Source organism: Strix aluco, chromosome 14, assembly GCF_031877795.1.
Source record: "Strix aluco isolate bStrAlu1 chromosome 14, bStrAlu1.hap1, whole genome shotgun sequence".
In the NCBI taxonomy this organism is placed as follows: domain Eukaryota; kingdom Metazoa; phylum Chordata; class Aves; order Strigiformes; family Strigidae; genus Strix; species Strix aluco.
Window position 1 is genome coordinate 4,159,309 of NC_133944.1, and position 16,824 is coordinate 4,176,132.

At 46.1% G+C, this 16,824-nt stretch overlaps 1 protein-coding gene across 3 annotated transcripts in view; it reads right to left on the reverse strand.

Annotated features, from left to right (window-relative positions):
* The window catches only part of ATP2C2 (ATPase secretory pathway Ca2+ transporting 2), a 28,974-nt gene extending 13,670 nt beyond the window's left edge, over nt 1-15,304 (reverse strand). For 2 of the 3 annotated variants that reach the window (XM_074839320.1, XM_074839322.1), the window contains exons 1-11: nt 15,095-15,304; nt 8,361-8,471; nt 6,913-7,029; nt 4,364-4,453; nt 4,246-4,281; nt 4,092-4,153; nt 2,792-2,900; nt 2,563-2,712; nt 2,401-2,469; nt 1,270-1,345; nt 958-1,024 (exon numbers count right to left, since the gene is read on the reverse strand). In XM_074839320.1, coding sequence (XP_074695421.1) covers nt 958-1,024; nt 1,270-1,345; nt 2,401-2,469; nt 2,563-2,712; nt 2,792-2,900; nt 4,092-4,153; nt 4,246-4,281; nt 4,364-4,453; nt 6,913-7,029; nt 8,361-8,471; nt 15,095-15,193 — 986 coding nt within the window. In that variant the 5' untranslated portion in view covers nt 15,194-15,304. Of the gene's footprint in view, nt 1-957; nt 1,025-1,269; nt 1,346-2,400; nt 2,470-2,562; nt 2,713-2,791; nt 2,901-4,091; nt 4,154-4,245; nt 4,282-4,363; nt 4,454-6,912; nt 7,030-8,360; nt 8,472-9,233; nt 9,351-15,094 lie in introns of those variants that run through there. The other variant, XM_074839321.1, reaches the window with a different exon arrangement.
* Between the last annotated feature and the right edge of the window lie 1,520 nt (nt 15,305-16,824).

Sequence of the window (16,824 nt, forward strand, 5' to 3'; positions counted from 1 at the left end):
TAATTTCATATATTTAACTTTCTGAGGATGGAAGTTGAATATTCCTTGGCATCACAACTCACATGTTAGCTACTGGCTCCTGGCCACACGCAGCCCCTCATCTCCTCTCTTACATGTGGGTACAAACTATGGTGGGACAGAATCAGCTCCCCAGATGTCCCCATGCTGCATACGTGAAGCAACAGCAAAATCTGAAACACTTGATGTGCTAGAAAAATCCAGACACAGTCTGTATCTGTCCCTTAGTTATTCCTTGGGTAACTCTGAACACTTCTAGGTATGTACAAAAAGTAATCAAGGAGGACTATTGAAACCATGGGCTGCTCTCCAAAACTCAGGCTTAACCACTTTTCTTTGCCACCACATCCCCCCAGGAGACAGGAAGGTGGGCACTGAGCCACCTTGGCTTCTCTTTTATCTCCTCAACTGTGGTTTTATTCTTAGGTCCATAGAAAACTTTTTTCTTTTTTTAAAGGATTGATTTTAGAGCCATGACAACACCAAACAACAGACTTTATGGGTACTACTGAAAATACATGCTTTATGGTGTTTGATTAAGAGGCTGTGCATACTTTTTATGTCACATAAACTGTGCATTCCTATCTTTAGACGTAAATCCAGTTAGAACAACAAAGATTAATATTTGCTGTTGCTACACTCCCACTAAATTCATAGTACAGATAGGAAAGGACATTCACAGCAGGATGAGGTAGAAATGCCAGGGAAGACTTTCAAAATACCAATTTGCAAAATTAAATAAACCCTCAAACTTTTTTTTTTTTTTTACCTAAACTCTGTTGTAAAGCTCACATTAATTTCACCAGTACAAGATCAGTAGATATTTATGAAGGGTCTTACTTAAGTTCTCTTTTGTGAAATGTCCGTTGTTTTGAACAGGGAATTCCCTGTGACAGGTTTCATTAGAAATCAAAGAGAAAGGTGCTCTCCAGTCCTCACCTAACTCCAATTGTGAACATGCTGAGGAGATGCTTCCCTTGTAACCAGCCAATGAGCATTATTAAACCTGGTGGGAGAAAACCATCTGATTAAAAAACTTCAAGAAATTAATAAACCTCTAACCTGCTTTAGCTGTTGCTGGAGAACTGAGTATGCAATGAGGCCCCCAGGTCTCTCATTCAGAGATGTCTCTGCTTGAATCCCCAAAGTCCAGGTAAGCCACATCAACAAGTACTTTTGGAAAAAGTGGCCCTGGAGCACAGAGGGCTTTCGCAGCTGACCATGCAAGTATAGGCATTGCGTCCAACTCACCAATTATGCCAAAGGAGAAAAGAGTGAGTTGCTTCCCCAGTCTGTCCATGCTTTTCTGGAGAGGTGTTTTGGGAGTCTGGAAACATTAGAGAATAGCTGGTTTTCTTTGCTTGTTGTATGAGATGAGATGATGGTCAGCCCAGAATGACTGACTCACACAGCCTGCAGTGGTCCCTACAGCTGCCTGCTCTACCCTAGTGCTTACCCACCCCAAACCCTCAGTGGGGTCTGCTGGGCACAGACTGTCCTGCAGGGAGAGAGTCTCTGCCTCAATGCACTCAAGACAGGCAAAATAGTGGGGGAAGAGATGAATTACATTTGCTTACAGCTGGGGAGCCAAGGTAGGGACAGACCAAGGGCTAAATCTGGAAAGAACCTTAGTGATTGACTCCAGGACTGGATAATGTGTATGCAGAGCCTCTGGGACAGGGATAAAAAGCCTGAACCTCTATCCTTCATGGTCTCTGCTCTCTAATCCAGACCAGGGTCATTGTCTGTGACCTGGCAGACCTGAGCAGACCCTTCTGAACCAGCTCAGAGCAACCCCGAGCTGACACATAGGATGGACCCTGGGAGGTGGTAGGGTTTGGGAAGTCTGAGTTTCAGGCCAAGGAAGGTACCAGACTTGAGCTCCTATTCTGCAGCAGCACTTTTAAGCACTGCAGAGCATCACAGACCTGCATTAGCACTGCAGATGCATCACAACATCTCACATAGTGGCTGCTTCTGCTCTCCTGTGATCTCTTGCATTAATGGATCAAGAGTTAACTGGTTTACAGAGCCTCATCTGTGTTAGTTCAGAGATCTGGCCCATGAAATTTTTGCATGTGTAGAAGCAAAAAATTTATAGACCTAGTCGAAGGTGTGTGTGTGAAATAAAAAAAGAAGAAACCATGAGGTTTAGGTGACTACAAGGTTAGATATAAGCTAAATATCACAAGTCTGGATTTAGAAGCCTAAATCCTGTTTATAGCCTTCTTTTTTGGATATAACACTTTGGCATCCCTCAGTCACACAAATATGTTGTAGCAGAAACAGAAATGAACCCAGTGCATTAGCTCTTGGGACCACTCCTGCTCACAAACTTTCACCCAGGACATCCACCATTTCCACAGACATAGACTGCTTTACCTCTTCAGCTTGCATCATTTTGAACACCTCTCCAAACTGTGAATTTTCACCTGTCCCAATAACTACACCCTGAAAGAAAAAGAAAAAAGAGAGACAGAGATTAAAAAGTCTAGAGATTCTGTAACCAATGTCAAGGAAAAGACCAAAGATGAGAGGACTCACTTTTCCCTTCCCATACCGCACCAGGGTCCCCATGAAAACAACATTGCTCAGCGTGGTTATGTCCCCGGCTTCCAGTAATACACTGTCAGTCTTGTTGCAAGGTTCAGCTTCTCCAGTAAAACTGGATTCGTCCACCAGCAGATCGGTAACCTAATTAAAAAGATATATTTCTGGCACTGTTAAGACAAGAAATTTCCAAACAGGCTCTCATATTTATAGCTGTATTTACCTCTATCAGCCTGAGGTCTGCAGGAACCCTGTCACCAACAGACAGATATATGATATCTCCAGGCACAAGCTCTCGCGCTAGAAGATGCTGCAGTTTTCCTTCCCTTAGGCTACACGAGACAAATGGAAAAAGAAGAAAGGAAAGCAGGCTGTGAGGTTTTTATTCCTCCTGCAGGCCTGGGAATGTGACTGGCAAGAAAGCAAGAGTCCTGACCAAAAGAGCTTCCAATGTGAATAAGAACATAAAATCTTCATAACAATGAGGAGAAATGATTATGTTCACCTTGGGCTCAGTTTTAATTCATAAACAGATGGGCAGGCTATGGAAGACTTACATTTCATCAATAAGTGACTTAAACAGTACTTATACAGTAGATAGGAGTGACAAGGTGTGCTTCCCCATGACTCACTCTTTAAATAATGAAATCCAGATTCTTTAACCTAAAAAGAAGCTTTTTAAAGCTAGAATTACCACTGGCATTTCACTATTGCATTAAAAGTACATCCTTTCAAGTGGTTAGATGCTTATGGTGTCATATCATAAACAAATAAAGAACGAACAGTCGCATTTGTAAGATCCAAACCTGGGTGAACTTTGGACCAGAAGAACACCCCACACTTCTTTTGCAGTGCAAGGTTTCTCTGAGCCTCACAGCTTATTTATGTTGGCCGTGACAAAGCTGATTTGCAAAGACATAAATAGGAAAAGTGTTTCCTGTAATCTAAAGCACTGGTACTAAACATCAAAGCAGTCAGGGAAGCGGGATCTGATACACCCTACAGCTGCTCCACAGGCGATGCTGTGACTGCACTCGTATGTGGCCAATCTGCGCCAAAATGCCTGGTGTGTCCGTGCCCGACACGTACGGACAGCCACGGGCAGGCGTGGGTGAGGAAACCTAGCCCACATGCACCTCCACTCATAAGCCATTTTGTGCCAATTTCCCGGGGACAAAACTACCCTAAAGCCAAAAAAATACGCAAGTGAGGTTTTCCCTGCACAGGGAGTCAGCAACATAAAAGAGGCTGCAGGGACCCTTCTGCAGGGTGCAGAGCAGGACATTTCTGTGACCCTTCTGTCTCTCAGCATTTATTCAATTCCTCTGGGTGCCTACTTTAAAATTCAGAGTTATTTCATCCCCTTTCATCATGCCTTATAGCTGCACCCATGCATGGTGCCAGCTCTCTGGACAGCGGGTTCTCATTACGTGCATGACAACCAGAAGTAATTTTCTTCAGCCGTCAGTTCTGCCGCCATAACCCAAACCCTGCTAAAACCCACTGAAGCAGGCATTCCTCACCAGTTGCACTCAGGGGGCACCAGCTTGTTAAGTTCTTCCAGAGATTTTTCCGAGCGATATTCCTTTTAAATGAGAAAGGAGAAGAAAGCCAGGTTACACGAGAGGGCTCGCTCACGAGAGCCTCGGTCGCGGAGCCGAGCTCCGTCTGACGTACCTGGATGAAGGCCACGGTGACCACGATGAGCACCGCCTGCAAAGAAAGAGGCGTTAGAGGTGTGGGCACACCAGCTTCAGAGAACAAAGGGCTGGGTTGCAGGAGAGGTACCACTTACCATGGCGATGCTTGCAGCGTCCTCATATTCTTTCGTGATGACACTTACTAAAGCGGAAGCCAGCAACAAGAGAATGAGGGGATTTTTAAACTGAAAAAATAAAAACAAATTGCAATATAAAATGAAACATGGAGTTGCTGAAGCTGAGCTGGCCTCAGATCTCATCAGACATGATGGTTTTGCTGCAGGGACCCTCCTTGCTCATGACAACACCATCACGCTGCCCGGACAAGGAGGGTGCAGCACCTGTGGTCGGGCTGATGCTGGGTCCTGTCCCCATACAGGAGATGGATGGCGTCAGGGACCAGCAGGACAAAGGCTCATGCCAAAAGACATGAGTTTCTTCTCTTTTCCCCTGTTTGCACAGGCAAGGCTCGCCTTTGCAGGCATACAGCGTAGGGCTGACTCTAAAAGCTCCTGGGAGGCAAAATAGGTACAAACAAAAACTTTATTGTCTTTTTAGAATTTGAAACCAAAAATCCTCTTTCTGGTTTTTTTTGTTGTTGTTGGGGGTTTTTTTTTAAATTTTAATTAATGTGCTAAACTCTGTGCTATACCCAGGGCTGCAGGAGTCAGATCCTCACTTTTTTCACTTTTAAGCACAGATTTTAAGGACCTTTCTCCTACCTGAGAAAGTTACAGCACTGTTTAGCTAATGTGGGGGTTGATATAAGGGAATTAAGTCAGGCAAAGACAAGACTGCCTGTTTTGGGTAACAGGAGTGTGGCAATGCATGGTAGGAAAGCCAAGGATTAAATTTATTCCCTGCTGAAGCCAAAGGTGAAAGCCCCCTTTGTTTCTCTTTAGAAAGACTGGGCCAAAGGGGATGTTTTACAAAAACAGCAGCTGGAAGAAGCCATGTCAAGTGTCTGCTGAGGGACTGTGCTCAAGTGCAGAGGCATGAATGGTGTGGGACTGCAAGCAGCTCTTCCAAAGAGAATGACAGGTTATGGAGGGATCAGAGATGCACTAAATAGTTTGTTTGGTGTCCCTGTAGCAGAAACAGCTTGTTAAGAATGAGCAGAAAAAAAGCACAATCTCACTTTCTATTATGAATAAAAGAATCCTTGAAGAGACTTAGTGATGATTACAAAGTGCTTAAAGAATATTGATCACATAGGAAAAAAAGGATAATCCATGAAAGTCTTTCAAAGCAACTAAAATCTTCATAATTCAGCTAAGCAAGAAGAAAATCAGTTAAATTGCTGATTGAAAATTTAAAAAACCCACCCTCCTTATTTGGTTAAAAGCTCTAAAAGAGAAGTGAATGATGCATTAAATACTGATGAGAACCAGTCAATAAAAGCAAAACTCAGGGATAACTCAGCTGGGGAAAAACATGATAGCAAATACCACCTTCTGCCTGACTTTTTGGGGCATCTGGTTTGAAATCGTGGTAACTGAAATCAGAAAGGCTTTCAGCTACTACTGGCTTTCCTCAAAACTTTCATGATTTTATCACTTGCCTTAAAGGGAATGAAGTTCAACAAAGTCAGGTGCAAGGTCCTGCACATGGGTTGTGTCAATCCCAAGCACAAATACAGGCTGGGCAATGAGTAGGTTAAGAGCAGCTCTGAGGATAAAGACCTGGGGGTATTAGTGGATGGAAAACTGACTCTGAGCCAGCAATGTGCGCTCACAACCCAGAAAGCCAACCGTGTCCTGGGCTGCATCAAGAGCAGTGTGGCCAGCAGGTCGAGGGAGGGGATTCTCCCCCTCTACTCTGCTCTCGTGAGACCCTCCTGCAGTGCTGTGTCCAGCTCTGGGGGCACCAACATCAGAAGGACACGGACCTGCTCGAGCGGGGCCAGAGGAGGCCACGAAGATGATCAGGGGCTGGAGCACCTCCCCTGTGAGGACAGGCTGAGAGAGTTGGGGGTGTTCAGCTGGAGAAGAGAAGGCTCTGGGGAGACCTTAGAGCGGCCTCCCAGGACTGAAAGGGGCTACAGGAAAGGGGGGAGGGACTCTTGATCAGGGGGTAGGGATAGGACAAGGGGTCACAGTGTTAAACTGAAAGAGGGGAGATTTAGATTAGATATAAAGAAGAAATTCTTTGCTGTGTGAGGGTGGTGAGACACTGGCACAGGTTGCCCAGAGAAGCTGTGGCTGCCCCCTCCCTGGAAGGGTTCAAGGCCAGGTTGGACGGGGATTTGGGCAACCTGGGCTAGTGGAACGTATCCCTGCCTGCGCAGAGGAGTTGGAACTAGATGGTCTTTTAAGGTCCCTTCCAACTCAAACAATTCTGTGATTCTATGAATAAACATGCTCCAGAAATCAGGTCACTGATCTATGTCTTTTGATTTGTGGGCTGTGTGGAGATAAAAATAATTTCTTTTTAAGATTTTTTTTTCAAATTAAATGACCCCCCATCTGAATCTCACAATGGCTTTCCTGAGGAAACAGACAGTTTCTGTATCCGGGGCACTGCCTGTTCCAAGGCTGGATCTGTGGAAGTGGAAACCCTGAATATTTCAGTGTAGACACACTCTCAGGCCAACCCAGCCAGGGGTTTTTGCCAAGAAATGAGAATCTGTGCAGAAAATCCTTACCTGATCTAGATATTTCTTCCATATTGGTTCTGTATTCTCTACTGAAAATTCATTCCAGCCATGTTTTAATCTGCGCTGTAGCACAGAAAACTCAGAGAGTCCAGTTTGTAAGTCAACCTAGAGGGAAATTTAAAAAACCCACAAACAAACATTACATATTGTAGAATAGTTATAGAAAACTTCTTAAGGCAAATTTATGTTAAAAACTTATAAGTACACTGGGCAAGATGTTCATGGTTCAGTCCCCCACAAAAAAAGAAATCTATCCACTATTTTTCTGTTTAGGTATTTATTTTTGTTAAACTATAAAACTTTACCACCAACCATCACAGAAAGCCATAAAGTAAACACAAGTTATTTTAAAAAAAACTTCCACATGTGAGAAACCATATAATAGATGACAAATTAGAAATCTAAAGTAGTAAGGGAAATAATTGATTTCTGCTTTCACTGTATATTTAAAGGAAAAATAAAAATACCCTGGCAAAATTCAAAGAGAACAAAGGGAGAAAGAATAAAATGTATCTTGCCCGGATTTTAAAAAATAGCAAGGTCAGACATCAAAATATTGCTAAGCATTATAGCTTTCCCTGGTTGTGGGGACTCAGCTTTTCTAAATTGCCATGTTTTTCACAGATGGGGTTAAGCATGAGTTATAAAATGAGATTGTTTCTCTTCCCAAGGGCGAACTCCGGTGCAGACCAAGTAACTGGAGCTTCCTTCCTGAGCCCCGGAGTCCCTCCATCCCTCCGGCTACTCTGTTCTGCAGCTGCAGGGAAGCTCGAGTGGAGCCGGGGCAGAGCAACCCATCCTGCCACCACAAACATCCCTGCCAGGGCTGATCCCCCCACTCCACGTGGGCAAACGGGTCCCAGCATGAGCCGAACCAGGCAACGGCTACAGCTTTGCTCTTTGCTTGGGGTGGGGATGGCGAGGTGATTTTATATCTAACAATTCAAGCTGCAAGCAAGCCTTTGAGAAGTCATCTAGGACTATAAATGTGATGAGTTTTGCCTCTGAAATGAAGTCTGCTACAAAAAGCAGGGAAAAATTGCTGCATGCATTTGCACAACACTTTTCCAAGGAGCTGCTGATAACTGGGGTGGCTGAGCTGTGCAGCCTGTGCCCGGGGCTCCTCTGCCAGCCCTGGCAGAGCTCTGCGAGCGCTTCATTTTCCAGGCTGGACAATTGGACTCTTTCACCTGCAGCTCACAGAGACACTCACTTCAGTGAAGTCCTACCCTGGGACAAAGTGAAGCACAAATGCCCAATGCTGAGCCTCGAAGGCAGACGACGTGAGGATTTGTCCCACATAAAGGCAGAGGAATTGGGCACTCCAGGAGCTTGCATGTGAAACCAAAGACCAGTTTTGCTGCTCAGTCTCTTTCTCACAGTCCCATTACAGGGACTGCATTGCTAGGTTCACAAAGACCTGTAAAAACTCTTACGTTTAAAGCTTTTGCCAAGTCTTCTTTATGGCATTTACATGCGTCCTTCGGGGGCAGAACTGTCACCTCCTTCTCCTGCTCAATTATTTTCAGCTCACACTCCTCACGGGTCTGAGCAAATGAGATAAAGCAATCGTTAGGTGAGAGCAGAGTTTGTAACAGCATTTCAACATCACTTTGCATCTTAATCCCATTCCCTTCCCTCACCTTGCCACCTGTGTGACTTCACAGTTAGCTAAAACACTTCCTAAATCACAGTGCTTTATGCCATTCACTAATTAATCCTCATTACAGCCTCAAAGCCAGGTGCACATTCTTGAAGTGGAATTAGGAGCTGGATTACCAAAAAGACAAACCCACGCCACCACTGTGGCCAGAAAAGCATGCCAGGCTCTGCTCTTTGCAGGTATCCTGCCCAAGGTGAGTATTTTTCCATGCCAGTGTCTCACAGCCCATTGCACGCTCAATGCTCAGAGCAAGGAAAAAACCTATTTTCCCTTGTTAAAGACATAATAAATGAACAGCAAACATGAGAGAGAAAAATCTCTGAGCCAGCAGGAGAAAGCAAATGTTTCTCCGTCTCCACGGCTCTTTTCCTTCACCACTGGCTCTGCAAACACCTCTGAGCAGGACAAACCCTTCCTGCTCCATCCAGGCTGCCTGAGGGTTACACTGAGCTCCCAGCACCCCGACCTCTATTCCCTTTCAAGATCCCTTGTCTCCTTTTCCAAAAGGCTCTTTCCAGATCAGCAGTGTCCCCTGAAATCTCAGCCAGGCACATGACGACGGCAGTGTGACTGCTATTGCAGGGTAAGTACGGAGAGGTAGAAATCTCACCCTTCCCAAGCGACAGGAAAATCCATTTCCATTTACCTTCATTCATAAAGCAAAAATGTTCATTACAAGAGGGATCCCGAGAGACCGTGGTGCTCAGCCCCGCAGCAGGCTCTTGCTCGGCAGGGCAGGAGGAATTTGGCACCGGCTCCCTGCTACCAGCACACTGGAGTGTTTGCTGAGGGAAATGTTCAGGTCCAGCTCATAGCAACACCTGAGCAAGGGTTTGGAGGACTTCATGGCTGCCTGAAGTGGCATCTGGAGAATTGGCCCTTTATTAATATTCAGAAGGTTTCTAGGGACACCCAATGTTTTGCAATCCAGAGCTTGAGATAAATGCAGAAAATCTCTTTGGCTGTTTGCTCATGCTGGTACACAGAGCTGGCTTCTGTCTCGTGGCTTCTGGAGAGCTCGTAGCAGATGAGATAGGAACATCTTTAAGCCCTGCTTCTTAAAAAGGCTTTTGCCACTTCCATATGTTGTAGCCCCCTTTTTATCTCTGTTTACTAACCCACAGTACAGCCGCTAACACAGGAGATACCAGCACCAACTTGCTCCAAGCAGAATCACAGGAGAGTTTGCTGTGATCTCTTGATCTGTGTAGTACTCATTTAGAAGCCATTTTGCCCCAGGAACAACCTGCCTTTCTAAAACCCCAGGAATTTGCCCAAGATTTCCAAGGATTTTCCTGCTTCCATATTTCCCTCATGCTGGTAACCACATTCTGCCCAAAGAAGCTGCAGTATTTCTCCACTATTTTGAGGCATAGTAGCACCGGACATTATCCTTATTTCAACATTCCCTTAACAGACATCCCTAGAAGGGACAAAAAAGTCCTTCCATGTTTAAAACTGATGATTTATTCCTACTTGTGCAAATTCATCAGTTCCCTGAAACTTTGTTGACACCCAAATGCTGCAAGACCGAAAGCCACCCGTGCATCTAGGGAGATGGAAAGACTTGCTAGGAAGAAAACACACAGCTGTCACATATAGACACATACCTTACATTCATTACTGTGCTGATTTGATTAACACGGTTTCTACAGGCCCCTCTGTGCTGCCAATGGCACATGCAGGTATCAAGGTACAGCCTCATCTTGAAGGAGTTTAAATTTTAATTAAAGGAGCTGGAGGGCCAGAAGAGACCCAGGCATGAGGGTAACATGCCTACGGTCCCCCAGTGCCAGCGGGGAAGCCATGGCCCAGCTCTATCACCAATATTTACTTTTGAAAAGGTGTGGAGGAAATGAATGACAAAAGCACATGGCAGGGATGTGTTGGAGCCCTGCGCAGCCAGTGCTGGCTATGGATCAATAGAAACACTGGCAGGCCTATGCCTCTTACACCAGGGGCTGGTGTGAAATGAACAGCTTTATTGGGATGAGTTAATTTGCATTGATTAGCTTACGCCTGTAAGTGATTTCCCCTAGACAAATGTGGCACAGCTTTTTCTACCAGCTGAACAGCCCCAGCAATGCACAAGCTGGAAATACATCAGTGGAGCCTCATCTCACTCCTCCTCTGCAAAATGCTGCTGGTGCAGAGCCCTTTTACCCCTAAATGCATCCCACCCCATGTCTGTTAGGCACTAGGGCAGCGTCCTGAGCAAATCCCTTCATAAATGAACCTCTCTTTGTGCATTACTCTATTTACATTGTAAAACAAATATTGCCTATCAACATTATCCGTTTACATTTTTAACCTTTATGCTTTAGGCATAACTCAAGCTCAAGAGTGCACGACTCCATAGAGCAGGGCAGAAAGAAGTTAAAAAAAAAAAAAAAATTAGTTTATCTATTGCTTTGCAAGATTAGGAGATATTGGAGGCTGTAAAGAGCTGCTGGTCATGGCGGGGAGCCATGCAGCAGCCTGCCCCAGCACACCTCAGAGCGTGCCTGGTGCTGTCAGTACCTACGCTGCTGCCTCCGCATCCCTCACCCCGAAACAACCCATCAATTGTTGCACAAGCAGCCCACGCGGGAAGGAAGGAAGCATGGGGCTTTCTGCAGAGTGCATAGCCCTGTCTGTATACTCTGGCAAACAGCCCAAAAGATCAGTTCTCGGGATTTCCCCCCACCTCTGCCTTTACTGAGGTTTTGCATATTCTTTTCCCCTCCGTTTTAGATTATTTTGGATGAGCTAATGTACTGTAATACAGTCAAAAGTGGGCTGAGTTATTTAGTCTAACAAGAAGCCCTTTAAAACATTAAGCAGAAATCCTCTTCTTATATATTCTTCATCCTGCTAAAAGAAATAAAACAAACCCTTCCCTCAAAAGCCCTTTGCTTTGCTTTTTTTGGTGCACATGGCAGGCAGAGGACCTGCATTTCAGGGGTGCTGGCAGCATGCAGAAACCAACCCAGAGCAAACAAACCCCAGCCCTGCAAGTGAGTGGCTACCTTGCTGGGCTTCCATATCCGAGCCCCCAGCCCATTCCCACCCACCGCAGTGGTTTCAGCTCCTCTCACACACATCGCACGGCTATCACAGAATTGCAGACTTTCCACATGAAATAAAGCCTCTGGCATCCCTTCTTGCACATATAAACTTCAAAATAGACACCTTGATTGTTCAAAAAGCCAAGGGTTTTCCAGAAAAGCTGCTTTAAAACTATTCCTTGGATTTTAAATTGCTTCAGGTGTATGGGAGGGCTGACTCAGGCTGGGTGGGCAGTGCCCAAACCCTGGGCTCATTGCCCCCAGCTGCACATCCCACTCCCCTCACCCCACTGCTCCCTTGAGCCTGCTCAAACCTGGTCTTTTTTTTTTTTCTCCCTCTTAATTAAAAAAAAAAATAAATCTTCCAGCTCCCTTTAATTTCAAGCAAAACCCCTTGAGCTGAAAGATGACACTGCCATTGCTGCAGGAAAACCCAGTCACTGCAGCTCCACAGCTGACAGTGATCCCAGCGGAGGAGCCTCCTCTCTCACCCAAACCACTCCCACACAGGCCAAAAAAACCCCCAAAACCCAAGAGTTTAAGGCAACTTCATATATAAGGTCTCTTGGGAGGGAGGTGCTGCAGTCCTCAGTCCAAAAACCTGGGGGAGATGGAGGGAGGGAGTTAACTCCATGCCTGCTGGAAGTTTTTCAGATGCCAGAAATTAGGCTTGACATCTCTAAGGGACTGAAAACACATGTGTAAGTGAAGTCTGTGTCACTGCTGTGCTGAGGCAATCCCATGGTCTCCCGTTTTTCCCCTGGAAGAAAAGCTGCACTATTTGGTTTTATTTTGAGGGTACATAAAAAAATAGCTACCTGTGTGATAATAAAACTACGCTGATAAGGATGTTCTGCATATCTGGAAGGATAGGGAGCCTGTGACACTCTCCAGGAGATAAATGTTCATTGGTGTGAAACCTGACATGGAAAAAAGCCTCGACCCAAACTGGAATAGTGATTTAGCCCTGAATGTAGGACAGGGCTGGGAAACACCTGTAGTCCATCTCATGGTTACCGAATCTTGAATGGATCAGGTGTTATGGAGGAAAGGATCGAAAGGGGTTCTGGTGAGGAGAAATGGAACAATTGCAAAGGAAAAGTCCTAGTAGCTCTGAAGGAACTCTAAGGAAGATCTTAATGAACTAAAATCTGCTACCCAGATGTGCCTTGGGTAGGAGCCAGCTCTTTCTAAAGCTAACAAAAGTCCCAAAATCACAGCAGGTCCCCAGTGGATTTGCAGTAGATCACCATGACAAACTCTTCTCCCAGTGGCACCATGTGTGGAAATGGAGGTCACCCCACAGTGCAGAGATGGACAGGTTGCCCTGGACGGTGTTACAAAACCCACCCATCTCATCAGGTTAAAAACTATTGGGAGCAGAAGGCTGCATCCCCTCGGGAAATCTGCCCTTGACTGAATCCACTGGGTTCACTGGGTGCTATGGGCGTGACCCTGGGACACGGTCAAAGGGAAAAGGCTACGCAACCCACACAGTGCACAGATTTTTCTCTCATTTGCTAACACACACACAGAGGTATGTGTGCTTGTGCACATGCACACATACACACACACTTGGATGCTCAGAAGAAAATTCTTTGGATGTTCTTCAGATTTCTGCAGGAAACACACGGTTCTCATAAACTGCAAATTGGCACCACAAAAATTCCCGGTGATTCTGAATGGGCCACTGTAGAGAAAGAGTTGAAACTGTATACAGCAGAGTCTAGACACAGGCTGTGCTTAGCTTTGATGTGCAAGTTAACTGTTCTACCCTCTTCAGATAACACCACCACCTCACAGTTACCAGCGCTCGGACTTTTTCTTCACAATCCACAATCTGTGTATTTATCCTGGCTTGAGTCCCATCAGGTCACCTGGACTCACATCTTTAAGGCCCAGGACAACCCTTTGACCAAAATACATAAGATCTGTAAGACTGAAAGTGCTCTGCAACTGTTTTCAAGTAAAGAAGCAAAATACCTTCCTCAGAGGAAATGTGAGTCATTTACCAGCCTAAATCATAACCTGAGAATACATTATTGATTTATCAAGTTCCTGTTGTCATTTCACTTTGCTGCCTAGTCCCTAGGCCAAAACCCCATTTCCCTGTCCTGTTATAAATGTATCACACTCTGCACTGACTAGAGCTAAAATTCAAGAAGCATTTATATTTGGAAGTAAATATGTATCATTATTTATTTTGATGCAACAGAAATGGTACTGCCAAAGAACAAGCCAGACCATTTGCTGGTGGCCTCCTGCCTATGTACAATCAGAAATCTCAGCTTCCTGTCAAAGCAAGATTCCAGATACTTTCTGTAACCTCATCAAGATCTTCCTTTTCTGGTATTTTGAGCTGTGTTTGAGTAGTGTAGAGCAGCATCGCACAATGCACTGTGTGGTGCATAGGGTAAGAGTTCAATATCTTATTTACTTCTCCCTGTAGCACTGACCAACCCCCATACTGGAAAGACAAGACTCAGAAGAGAGCAGAGGATTAGCTGAAATGACATCTGAGAAAAGACCTCAGTCAGGCAGTCACAGAAAAGAACATGAATATTTTGAAGTGTGTGGATGGTTCTTGTTGGGATGGGACTAAGGGCTAACCCCACATGCTGAAGGAATTACACAAATCAGGTTTACGTGGGAGGGCACCCAACTGATCTGTCATGTGGGAGAAAAAAATGGGGCTTGAGCAATGGAAATCCCTGTGCTGAGCAAACCTGATAATAAGATAATCCCAGAGCTGAAGGTTTTGTGGTGAAAAAACAAGAACAGCAAATGTGTCACCTAAACCACCACTGGCCACTCTTTGGCCCATCTGCACTGAGGGGAGGTACTAAAAGCAGGGAGGGGGAAATCAGTGTTCATACACCAATATTTTCCAAGAAAAGAAAGCATTATTTTGAAGCGGGCTTTGCAGGTCTGAGCTAAAGCTCTAGTCATGACTGCAGGAACAGCCCAGAGGACAGCCCGAGGGGTCACAGCCCATCCACCAGTGACCTGCACCGGTGGCAGGGGTTACCCCTGGGGACAGGGTTAGCCTCGCTCCTCATTTACCCTCTGCTGAGACAGACAGTGTTTGCATTTTGTGTGAGCACTCCAGAAAGCCTCACACAGCACCCATGGCCCGCACGGCAGTCTCCCTCCTACGCGTTTCGTTAGTTTTGAACCTCCTCAGTGCAGAGAGCAATGTTTCTGGCCGGGACTTTGGCCTGAGCTGTATGTCCTGGGAGTATCACATAGAAACAAGTATCCCCATCTCACCCCGCTGCCTTGTAAACATCATTAATCTTGTCCCCTGTTGTACAGGGAACGGCTCAGAGCAGAGAGAGGAGAGCACAGCGGCAGCAATATCAAGTTACCGGTGGGACAAAGCAGACAAAGCAGACAAAATTAACCCCAATTACACAAACTATTTCAGCAGGTCCAGGCAAGAGGCATAGGCAATCCTCACCTCCTCTTCCGGCTCGCCGCTTCCAAGGGGCTGATATTTCTGCATGAAGCGGAAAAACGACTTTTTCTGGAAGAGTTTGGCAAAACCTCCTTCTACCATCTTCACTGCACAGTGGTGGGAAGCTCCCCGGGAGCCACCGGGATGGTGCCACCCGCTGCCGGCAGCACTGGCTCGAATTCCCCTGCAAGCACGGGGCTATGGTTACAGGCAGGGAGAGGCAGCCTTTACCTGCCGCCAAGTCACGCCTTCGGCCGCAGGTGCCGGAGGGAGGCTGCGCACCCTTCCAGCAGCAACGCAGGGTACTTCGCCCATAAAACCCTGCCAGGAGAAGTCTGTCAGTGTTTAAGACCGTGGCTGAGAGAGGAGTGAGGTGGCCCTACGTGCGTGCACGGCCGGCACCCGAAGAGCAGGTTGAGGTCTGGCAACTCTATCTTTTCCTCCGCCCTCTGAAAAATTGTTGCGGGAGGAGCGTCGGTGGGTGCCACATCTCGGGCAGGCAGATAGGGAGGTTGTTTTGCCAAGGCCGCTGCGTGCAGAGGCAAGACAGGTTACACACACTGCCGAGCCTGTTTGTAAACTTCCAGGCTGGGGAAATCCTCCTTGAGAAACGCTCCAGTCAGCATAATGCCAGTATTTATAAGTATTTACATCAGGGAGATGGCATAAATGCGTGATGTGTGAATTTATGACACTCATTTATTGAAACAACGCAGTCTTTCATTCGCTAGAGGGGAATGCTTTCATGGTGGATCTCAACATATGACTAAAGTTAACCAGTTACATCTTTTCTGAAGATTTATAGCCACCTGTCAGGGAGCATCATGCTCCGGTTTGTACCAGGACATCTACAGCCTCCCCCAAGCATCATGACTACAGGATTCACTTAGGCTTAAATTGTCTCTGAGGTGTAAACTGTGAGATTACCATCCTCCTTTGACAGTAAAAACTGCATTGAGGGAATAAATGTCATTCCCAGTCAGAGAAAAACATACATGCAATTTTCTGCGGGAGAGTAGTTTTCTCCTAGGACATCCAGGTGCCAACTTCACAGCTCTGGAGAAGTGGGGGTGGTGACACCAGGACCATGATGGGGCAAGACCCCAGACTCTCACCTGTGTGACAGCCCATGATACCCAAAACCTGGCCAACTTCCATCAAACTGGTGTTTTCCCATAGAGCGTTTCAGTGTTGCCTATTTGCATCTGCCAGGTCCCACTAGCTCTAGCAAAAGCTGATGAGCCCTGTGGGACACCACCAGCACCATGTAGCAAGCAGCTACAGATAACACACGGTGTCCCACTGAAGTGGTGTGGAGGGAGGACTTCTTTGCGGACTGAGGAGAAAAAGAAATGATTGGGAAACACTGGCAAATAGCCAGGTTCTTGTAAAACACAGCTGGGGCTTCCTAACTCCCTCGGCTCCTGATTGAGAAACACTTTCTTAATGACCCAAACTGGATGCGTCAGGCAGATGAAGGAAGTTCCTGCATCGCTGCAACAGCCCTCCTTCCCATGGGAAAATATCCAGGGATAATGCTGGGCACTGATTTTCAGGCAGCTCACATCCAGGCCCTGCCCAGGGTTTAGATAAGGTGCTTAGCCAGGGCTCGAAGGCAGCCCAGGCTCCCAGAGGCATATAGAGATTTAGACCTTATCGAAATGTATGGGAATTAGGTGGCAAAACACCTCTGAGCTCACATACGCTTTCGAACCGGTCCCCTCCTTCGGTGG